The sequence below is a fragment of the Mustela nigripes genome, chromosome 2 (genome assembly GCF_022355385.1).
Source record: "Mustela nigripes isolate SB6536 chromosome 2, MUSNIG.SB6536, whole genome shotgun sequence".
Lineage (NCBI taxonomy): Eukaryota > Metazoa > Chordata > Mammalia > Carnivora > Mustelidae > Mustela > Mustela nigripes.
Genome location: NC_081558.1, coordinates 163,755,702 through 163,766,994, shown reverse-complemented (window position 1 = coordinate 163,766,994; position 11,293 = coordinate 163,755,702). Strand labels below are relative to the sequence as shown.

At 36.1% G+C, this 11,293-nt stretch overlaps 1 protein-coding gene across 10 annotated transcripts in view; it reads left to right on the top strand.

The window, feature by feature from the left end:
* Positions 1–11,293, top strand: part of DZIP3 (DAZ interacting zinc finger protein 3) — a 109,234-nt gene that overhangs the window by 27,600 nt on the left and 70,341 nt on the right. For all 10 annotated transcript variants that reach the window (XM_059392014.1, XM_059392009.1, XM_059392010.1 and 7 more), the window contains 2 exons: positions 3,236–3,391; positions 8,829–8,945. In XM_059392014.1, the coding sequence (XP_059247997.1) occupies positions 3,236–3,391; positions 8,829–8,945 (273 nt within the window). The remainder of the gene's footprint in view (positions 1–3,235; positions 3,392–8,828; positions 8,946–11,293) is intronic.

Here is an 11,293-nt window from a genome sequence, read left to right as displayed (position 1 = left end):
CCCCCAATGTTTATAGCAGCAATGGCCACGGTCGCCAAACTGTGGAAAGAACCAAGATGCCCTTCAACGGACGAATGGATAAGGAAGATGTGGTCCATATACACTATGGACCATCAGAAAGGATGAAAACCCAACTTTTGTAGCAACATGGACGGGACTGGAAGAGATTATGCTGAGTGAAATAACTCAAGCAGAGAGAGTCAATTATCATATGGTTTCACTTATTTGTGGAGCATAACAAATAACATGGAGGACATGGGGCGATGGAGAAGAGAAGGGAGTTGAGGGAAATTGGAAGAGGAGGTGAACCATGAGAGACTATGGAGACTGCAAAACAACCTGAGGGTTTTGAAGGGGTGGAGGTGGGAGGTTGGGGGACCCAGGTGGTGGGTATTGGGGAGGGCACGTATTGTAGGGAGCACTGGGTGTGGTGCAAAAACAATGAATACGTTACGCTGAAAAGAAATAAAAAATAATCATATTATTTAACTGCTGAGGCTATCACTGTAAAAAATGTTTCAGAGAAAATACAATATATACAGATGTACATAGGGATGTACACGTGAGCCAGCAGGGATTAGATTTAGAAAGTGAATTTCTAAATACAGAATTGGAAATACAAAAGTTAAAGGAGGTGAAAACTTTGACCTGAGTTTGGTTTAGAAGCTAAATCAATTTTGTGAAATGGATTGAGCATCAAATATTTTAATAATTGGCTTAAATAATTGTAGTTATATAATTTATGACCACTAACTTAAAAAATTATATTTATAATAAGAAAAATATTTAATAAGCATGAAGCTTATAGTATGTCCTATTAAAAATTTTTATTCATGCCATAATCTTGCTTGTGTATCAATTTGGTAATTAATATTAGATGATTTTGTGGTAACTTTTGACTGCATAACTGACCTTTAGTTTGAAATGTATGCCCTACTGACAGTGGTCATTCTTTTGAAGGGTTTGTCTAGTTACATTGTGGAAGATTTTTGTTTTTATAAACTTTTTTGGAAAATTTCAAACCTATAGAAAAGTTGCAAGAACAATGCTTGAAATAAAACTTTCTTACATTTTTGGATATAATTTTCATATAATGAAATAAAGTATAAGATTGTTGGATATTGATGGGGTTGGAGGAATCTTAATTTAAGACTCAAACCCATGGAACACTCAGTGTGGTGCATAAACCATGAATTTTTGAGCACTGAAAAGAATAAAATTAAGTAAAATTTAAAAAAAAAAAAAAAAGACTCAAACCCAGAAGGGGAGAGTAGGCAGGTAGTCCTACCATGTTGAGTCCTGGTTACTTTCCTGGGTAATTGCAGTCTGAAAGACCTGACTGATGGTTAGAGAGTCAACTCCTCCCATCCCCAAGGCATTTTCAGTGACTTAAGCTTTACATGGCCTCCATAATAAGAAGCTGTCTTTTCTGATTTTCAGAGGTCAGCATCAATGTACTCATATTCCCAAAGTTTAAACATGGTATAGGAACTGTGGTATCTTGTTAAGGTTTGAAGGAAGTCCATTATCCATGTGTTCTAGGTGCTTCTCATTTCTGTTGCCCACGTGTTCCTCACAACTAATGTTAATATATAGTCCAGCAGGACTTGACTATATATAGCTATTGATTAGACATTAATGATAGCTTATTAAGTCCGTAAAAATGAGTTCCTATAGACCCAAGATTACTATGACTTAGATCTGACTGAATTAAGTCATTCTGTTTTACTACTTTGTTTATAATTTAAATTATTACAGTTTTATTTTCAATATGCTGTGTGTTTAGTCACTAAAGCATCAGTCACATATGTAAATGTGTGTAGATCTAGCTTTCATATTATTATGTAGAATAATCTATGTAATACTTTAAGCTTAGCATTTTTTATGCCTTTAAGTGGGTCAATTCAATGCAATCTGTATATTTCTGTAGGGCAGCCATTTTTTGAGGCCTAATTCACATTTAAGCCTTAAATTGTAGATATTTCCCATTCTACTACCTGTTAAAAGTGGTATAATTATTCCTATTTTAGAATATTTATAACTTCCAAATGAATTTATATATTTATTTCTGTATATTAAGTCTTCTGTATATTAAAGCTTCCTGAATTTTGGTCTTAAATTCCCTGCTATATTTTAAGTCCTTGAAAGCAGAGGGAATGTCTTATTCTTTTTTTTTAATTAAAAATATTTTTAAAAAGATTTTTACTTATTCATTTGAGAGAGAAAGACAGAGAGGTACATAAGCAGGGGAAGAGCCGAGGGAGAGGTGAAGCAGACTCCCCGCTGAACGAGTTGGGAGCCTGATGTGAGGCTTAATCCCAGGACGTGAGCCGAAGGCAGACACCTGACTATCTGAGCTACACAGGTGCCCGAGAATGTTTTATTCTTATTTGGATTTTCTATCACTTTGTCATAGTTACCTACATAGTATTTACAGGCACTTTGTTAATGGAGCCCAAAGTGGGAATTTAAACTCATGAGCTTGAGATCAAGACCCAAGCTGAGATCAAGAGTTGGACACTTAGGGGCTCCTATGTGGCTCAGTGAGTTAAAGCCTCTGCCTTTGGCTCAGGTCATTATCCCAGGGTCCTGGGATTAAGCCCTGCATCAGGCTCTCTGTCCAGCAGGTAGCCTGCTTCCTCCTCTCTCTCTCTCTGCCTGCCTTTCTGCCTACTTGTGATATCTCTCTGTCAAATAAATAAATAAAATCTTTAAAAAAAAATTGGATACTCCCATGTTGCATCACCACTTCCTCATATCAGGGAGATCATATGATAGGGTGAGTGCTGTGAAGTGTGTAAACCTGGTGATTCACAGACCTGTACCCCTGGGGATAAAAATATATGTTTATAAAAAATAAAAAATTATATTAAAAAAAAAAATTGGATACTTTACCAACTGACCCACCTAGGTGCCCTAGTCTTTGTTCTTTCTTTTAATGTTTTTCCTGGTCTTAATATTTAGAGTAATAAGAATATGTATAATTGTGTAAATTTTTAATAATCATTTTCTTCGGGCGCCTGGGTGGCTCAGTGGGTTAAGCCACTGCCTTCGGCTCAGGTCATGATCTCAGGGTCCTGGGATTGAGTCCCGCATCGGGCTCTCTGCTCAGCGGGGAGCCTGCTTCCCTCTCTCTCTCTCTGCCTGCCTCTCTGTCTACTGTGATCTCTCTCTGTCAAATGAATAAATAAAATCTTTAAAAAAAAAAATTAAAAAAAAAATCATTTTCTTCTAGGGTAAACAGGAAAAGGACACGCCTGCTGATCTTGTCCCTGTTAACTTACTAGTAGAAGTGAAGAAATTACTGACTGCAATTAATACTCTACCAAAAGGTGTGGTCCCTCACATTAAGAAGTTCTTACAAGAAAATTTTTCCTTCCAAATCATGCAGGTAAGATTATAATTTGTTCTTTGGGGTGGAAGTACAGCGCTTTGTTTATGACTGTCCAGAGAAAATACATTATGTTCCTTTACTCTCATACTACTACTATACTGACAGCTCTTCTGACACTAGAGATGTGGACTTATTCCCACATCAACTAGTTCTACACTAACTGGGTATCCAACAAGTCAACTAAATTCTGTTACTATCTGCCTAGAGTTAGTATCAGATCCCACAAGTCAAGGGCTCAGTTCCACAAATCTGCTCTGACTTCAGGCACCGGTCACAAGTCCTGGGTTGTCCCTGGTACTTCTGACCTACTGGCTATGGATTGGAGTTCCCATGACCCCTTCCTGGGTTCAATAATTTGCTAGTATAGCTCACAGAACTCCAGGAAACACTTAATTGATATTTACCAATTTATTACATAATAAAGGCTATGATAAAGGATTTTAAAAACAGCCAAATGAAGAGATAGATAGGGCAAGGTCTGGAAGGGTCGCAAGTATTGGAGCATCTGTCTCTGTGGAGTTGGGGTGTGCCACTCCCCTGGCATGTGGATGTGTTCACTAAATTGGAAGTTCTCTGAACCTCATACTTGAAGGATTTTTATGGAGGCTTCCTCATATAAGCATGATCAATTATTAATTCAAATGCCCAGCCCCTCCCCATCTGGGAATGGGGATAGTGCTAAAAGCTCCAAGCTTCCAATCATGGCTTGTTGTTTCTGTTGACCAGCCCCTATCCAGGGGCCAACTGACAGTTACCGCATTAGAACAAAAGATACTCAAGAAATTTGAGGAGTTTTAGGAACTCTGTGTCAGGAACCAGGATCAAAGACCAAATAGAACCAGGAACTAGGAACAGATATCAATGTATCTGTTTTTATTATTTCACAGTGACTTTTTCCCTCTTTTCCTTCTTCCCTCCCTTTCTTCCCACAATAGTGTAGCTAAAGTCTTGAAATCTCCATCTTTTTGTGAAGGTCTCTGGTGTCAGCTTTGACTGTAGACTTTTATTAAATAGAGTTAGTTGGTGCTGGTCTTTCAAGAATAATGGTGGGAATGTGGGTTAATAGCTAGTAAGCCATCATTGACTATATGGTCTAGTGTTTATTCTTATTCTACTAATAACCGATAGCATGTCACACTGGGACAGGGAATTGCTTTTGGTTTTTCTAATTTGTAAAATGTTGACAAATTTTTTAAAAACATAAGATAAAAACAATGTCCAAAATTTTTTTATTTATGAGTAAAATAAATACTCTAAAAAAATATGGTAGATTTCTATCTTGGAAGTAGTTTTTTTAAATAATTTTTGAAACTTTCAGCACAAGATGGGTATCAGTTCTTAAATGAATGGAGTTTTTCAAAGTTAAAGAAAATGTTCTACTCATTTCTTTGTAGCCTTTAATTGGGGACAAAACACCATAGGATATGATTTAAAATTCAAACAAACTCTAAAAATATCCAAAGACTTCACATACAATTAATAACCTTAACTGAGATAATTGAGCAGTATGAATTCTGGTTTGAGACTGTGGAATAATGCCACTGTTTCCCTTCTTTATCTTTTGGAAACTACCCAGAAACAACAAGAAATGGAAATCAGTAGCCTTTCTATATGGGAACAATAGCCAATTAGAAGGTAAAAATGAAAGAAGAATATTAGCAACCAAAAAAGTAAAATACAAGCGGGCATTGGTGGTATAGTGGTGAGCATAGCTACCTTCCAAAAAAGTAAAATACCTAGGAAAACACACAAGAAATATATAAGATACAGACTAGTAATTCTCATAGTTTCCCTAGGCCACCTACATGAGAGTATCTGAATTCCATACTAGTCTTAAGGAAACAATATCTCTGGAGGTAGGTGTGGGAATCTGCATTTTAGTAAGTATCTACATGCTGATTTTCTTCACATTAAGTTTCAAAATCAATACTCTATATTGAAACTATAAATGAAGATTTATTAAACTATCACATATCAAAAAGTGACAGGAGGGTATTTTTTGGTTGTAATTACTGAAAGCTAATCCTGAAGTTTAGATGGGAAATGAAAGGAAGAAAGAGAAGTGTAGGGGAGAAGGGCTGGGAATTTGCCCACTCAGATATTAAAACTTACTGTGAAGCTCTTATAACTACAAGATTGTATTACTTGCTCTTGACTCTATGGACATCTAGAAAATGGAGAAATTTCAGAAGTTGACCAAATGTATACAGAACTGTTAGTATATGATGACAAAATTGATATACTAAAGGGACTTGGACAAATTAACAATCCCAGTAGGAGATTTTAACATGATCCCATAAGTGACACAACATCGTCATAAAATTAGCGGAACCATAGCAAAGTTGATATAATTCACATACACACACATAACAAATACAGAACACTACAACCAACAGTGGCATAAGATAGATTCTTTTTAAGTGCACACCGAACATTTACAAAAATTTACTATGTGCTAGTCACAAAGCAGGTATCATCAAATTTCAAAGAATCATAACATATAGAGCATGTTCTCTTACCACTGTACCATGAATTTAGAAATCAATACAGAAAGATAATAAATCATTGTTTGTAAGATAGACCTCTAGGTATACCTATGGGTAAGAAAAGAAATCACAATGGAAATTAGGTAAATTTTTCAACTGAATAAAAAATACATATCAAAGTCTGTGTTATTAGTAAAACATGTGCTTCAAAAAATATTTATAGCTTGAAATCAAAATATTATAAAAAGCAAATTTGAATATCAATCATCTAAGCATAAAGTTCAGGAAATTAATGGAAGAACAAATTAGAAACAAAGTCAAAAGAAGGAAGTAATAAAGATATCTAAGTCCATTGAAACAGAATAAGAAAATAGGGAAAGTCAATAACGCCAAAACTTTTTAAGGATCAGTAAAATTGAGAAATTCCTGGTAAGAATATTCAAAAAGGCAAAAATAACCCAAATCATGAGCGAAGATGAAAATATCAAAACGAATTCCATAGTCATCTAAAGGATGATAGAGAATTCTGCTACTTGCAGTGGCTGCCTGAGTTGGTTTAGAGCAACCCTTCTTAACTGGACAAAGTCTTTGCTTAGTAATGTGCTTTCCTGGCAGATTACTTAATTCATCTGGGGATTGAAATGGTTCTAAGCTTCTGTTCTGTGACAAAGGGTCTATTTATGGCTTACCTTTTATGGTAGGTACTGTCAGTGCCCTGCACATAATCCTTAGCCCCTTTGGCCTCTTATTTCAGTATGCTCTGGACAATTTCTAATATTCAGTGTCTTTATCTCTATGCCTTAAGGCTTCCCCTGGATCTACAGAAGGCTGTACTTCTCATGGTAATTCAGAAGTCCCAAGGAATTAATACTCTTATATCACCACTCAAGCCTTGGGAGTTCTGCAAATCTCCCAGTTTTCTCTCCCTTGGGTTGAATAACACTGTGTTTTTCACTGTTATACTGAGTTTCTCTGTTGTCTTAACCCCAGCTGTCCATTGTGAATAACTAAATAACACATCCTTTGGGGCACCTAGATTACTCAGTCAGTTAAGTGTCTGTCACTTGATCTCTGCTCAGGTCATGATCTCAGGGTTGTGAAATTGAGCCCTGTATCAGGCTCCACAATGGCTTAGAACCTGCTTAAGATTCTCTTTCTCCCTCTCCCGTCACCTCCCTCTCTTTAAAAAGAAAGAAAGAAACAAACAAAAACCATACCCATTAATTTACAATTAATTTAAAGCCTGCTTTCCCTTCCCTGTATCACATCTGTATTTCCCTACCATTGTTCTCTCCACCTCCCAAATAAACTTGCATTTAAGCTGGAACCAAAACTGACACTCTTACTCTAGGAGTATATTTCCTCAAGGTCCTGACCAAAGGATGTAGTGTTTTCCAGGGTCCCTCATCCTCGATAGGTAGTGCATTCTGTTTTTCCCCCAACTTTGTAAGTTGACTAAAAACTCTGTCTAGCATCTCAGCCTCACAGCCACAACTGAAAATGGCAGTTACCTTAAGGAAAACAGTGACTCCAAGAGTCAGTCTTGTGTCTCTAGGCTTTCCTTCTCTCTGAATGTTGACCCCAGAGATTTACAGTGCCTTTGTAGCTTTCTGTTGCTTTCAAAAAATGGTTTTTATATTTTGCCCAGCTTTTCTAGTTCTAAAGTAGGTGGACCTTCAGTGTTAGATTTTATATGCTTACTCAAATCCAAGAGATATTGTTGAGTAACTGGTTGGTTAAATGAGTCTGGAATTTAAGTGATAGTTCTGAGCTGGAAAACAAATTTGGAAACTGTCCATATATAGACATTTTAAAAACATGACAGTGGATTACTCAGGGAATATATGTGTTGATGGAGAAGAAGTTCAGTAAATGAGTGCTGGGGAGAAAAAATACCTAGCTATTTAGGAGAAAAATAAAAAAAAATATTGTGTATTAGAAACCATTTTAAGAAAGTATAGGTTAGGGGTACCTGGGTGGCTCAGTGGGTTAAAGCCTCTGTCTTTGGCTTGGGTCATGATCCCACGGTTCTGGGATCGAGCCCCGCATTGGGCTCTCTGCCCGGTGGGGAACCTTCTTCCTCTCTCTCTTCCTGCCTCTCTGCCTACTTGTGATCTCTGTCTGTCAAATAAATAAATAAAATCTTAAAAAAAAAGTATAGGTTAAACTTTTCACACAGATAATACATCTTTAAACACATAGTGGAATTTAAGGGAAGCACTTGTAGGTACAAGGTATTGAGAAATGAACACAAAGATAAGACATAGTCCTTTTCATTTCATCCATATAATGTAACAAAGTATGGTATAAAATAAACCCTGGATTAGTTTGGTTCCAATCAGATTATAGTTTAAGATACCTTGACCTAGTGTTGGAATTAAGCCAGAATTCTTGCAGGGTCAGGGCCAGAAAGATTTTAGCATGCTTAGAGAATAGAAGGTATGATAATGAACTGGGATAACCACTTTCCTCTGAAGTAGGAGTGGATGTGGCCAATTCTTGGCAGACATAAGAATGCTTTTTAAGTGTTTTGAGGAAATAGTTAACAAAGATTTGTCAGACTACTTAAAAACAAATAAATGAGAGAACATTTGTATCTGGGTGGTGTAGGTTTCTTTTCTTTCTTTCTTTCTTTCTTTCTTTCTTTCTTTCTTTCTTTCTTTCTGAGAGAAAGTGGGGAGAGGGAAAGGAAGAGATAAAGAAGCAGACTCTCCACTGAGTAGGGAGCATGATTTGGAGCTGGATCCCACAACCATGAGAGATCATGACTTGAACTGAACTCAAAAGTCAGATGCTCAACTGACAGAGCACCCAGGTGCCCCAGTGGTGTAGATTTTTAAAAAATCATTTCCAGATTTTCTACAACTAGCATGTATTACTTGTATAATAAAAATGTATGTAGATATTTGCTTTAACTTATAGAAAATTTTGACCAATTATTTCCACAGAGAGAAGTTGTAACTAACGGCCAGAACGGGGAGGAAATTGTTCCTGTTTTGACTTTACGTTTCTTGATAACACAACTGGAAGCAGCTCTTAGGAACATTCAAGCTACTAATTATACTGTAAGTGTTTTCTTTTGAAAGTTTGAAATAATGGACTTGGATAACATTTTCCAATGAGAGAGTAGCTAGTACAATTTGTATTTTCCTTTTAACTCTTGAGAAAAGGTATGCATAAACTGATTACCTTCCTATTTCTTGTACTTCAATACTGCATCTCTGTAATGAGCCTAATCTACGAATCCCTTTCCCTACCATAAAATTGTTCATCTAAAATGAAGAAAAACTTGAACTAGTAAACACGGCCTTTCTTATTAGAAATGGAGAGATATGAACTTCAGAAATTACTCCTTCCTTTCCTCCTAGTTATTAATCAACTACTGATATTTCTATATTTGTAAAAATTGGAACTTCTGTCATCTGCTAATGAGTGGTTATGCAAGATAAAATTGACAAGATATATTTATATGTTCAGTATCAAATGACACTTTAGAAATAAATAGAAAATCTGAGGAAAAATAAACCTTGCATCAAAAATCAGAACCAATAGTACAGGACAGTACAAGGAAAAAAATCAGTTCTTTGAATACTTTGGGTTCATAACATAAACTAAATTTCACACACATGTAGAAGATGGATTAGAGTTATCTTCAAGAAAGGGCTACCTGGGTACAACTAAGGTAGCCAAAGACACCAAATCTCTGAGATTTACAAGAAAGTGGAGAAATCATTTTAGTTTAGTATTCTCAGGATGAGGGTTCTAAGTGGTGATGTATACCACCCTAAAGGAGCTCTACATGGAGCCAAAATAGGTAGCAAAAGGGAGTTTGCATTAACAAGTATTCCCCAGAATTTCTGGGATGCTAAAGATCTGCTCTTTCTCCCACTGACCAGATTGCCAAGCAATAAAATAAATGAGTATAAAATCAACATTAACAGATGCTGATTGCTTAGCCTACTGTACTTAGACATACTTCAAAGATGAGTCTTACATAAAGAAATGGAGGAGATCCTTCTCTTGGTAACATTGTTGAACAGAATTGGAATTGTCATGATCAGAGCAGCCTATTGTTGTATCCAGATGGCTCTCCCTGTTCCTTAAGGCTACTGAGGATAGGTGGAACAACATTGTTCTAGGAGGTGGCATGAGGGAAGAGGGCAGTTGCCAGTATCTCAATATCCATTTAGTTCCAATACTTGGAATGATCCCTACTCTTCGGGGAGCAGGTAGGGAGGAAAGGCCAGAGCATATTGGTTAGCAATGTAATGCTTATATCTCTAAATTCCTGAGTTCTTTACCTTGTATTTGTAATTGTAGCATTACCACAATTCCACATTTTATCCTGTTTTCAAAGTGTTCTGTTTAGAGTTGTATGAGCCAAAGGCTCAAGTCATATTATTTATGAAGCCAGTTTTTTTTTTTAAGTTACAAAATAATAGCTTGCACTTACTTAATGTTTGCTATATGAGAGATACTTTTTGTAAGGATTAGCTCATTTACTCTTCTCAAGCACCCCACTTCATTATTCCTATTTTATAGATTTAAGACTGAAGCATAGAGGTTAAATAACTTTCTTAATTCATTAGGTGGTAAGTAGTGGAATCCGTATATAAGCCCATGTAATCTTGGCTTTAGTGTCTATTCTGTGAACTGCATTTTACCACCTCTGCAAAGATGGGAATCTTAAGATAGAAACCAGTTAGATGTTACACAGGTTCATTGAAAGCAAGCACACATATCTATTTCCACTGAGATCAGTTTGAAGCCAAATTTCTAACTCAAAGCAGTTACTTCATAAATATGTACCGTTGGCCATGAGAAGTATTCTGGGTAAGAGAACACAGATCACTAAAAAATAAGACATCCTGTAGATGCTTATCGTACCTCTATACCTGAAAAAAATCTTGTTTATAGTATGGAACAGTCTCATTGTAAAAAGTTAATGTGACAAAAGATATGGTTATGATTTTCAGTTAGTAGAGTGCTTATGAACAGAATGTATAATATTTTTCTCCATGGACAATTTTTAAACTTTTTATTTGAGGTTATTTTAGATGCACAGAAATTGCAAAAATAAAGCTGTATAATACAAAAGTGCAGAGAGATCTTGGCATACCCTTCACTCAGTTTCCCTCAATAGTTATTTGTTACATAACAATTTATGTTATTAAAACCAGGAGATTGGCATTTCTACAGTGAGTGTTATAGCTGAAGTCTCCAAGACCTACTCCCATGTTCAGAAGGACTCATGGGACTCAGAATATAGTTGTACTTATTACTACATCTGTCTGGAGATCTTAGCCGTTTGTAGCATGTAGGAGTAGGAGGGGGAAAGAGACAATAAATCCTGATGGCCTTCATTTTCTTTTATTAAACTGTAATATTTTATTTCGAGATTACTGACTATCCT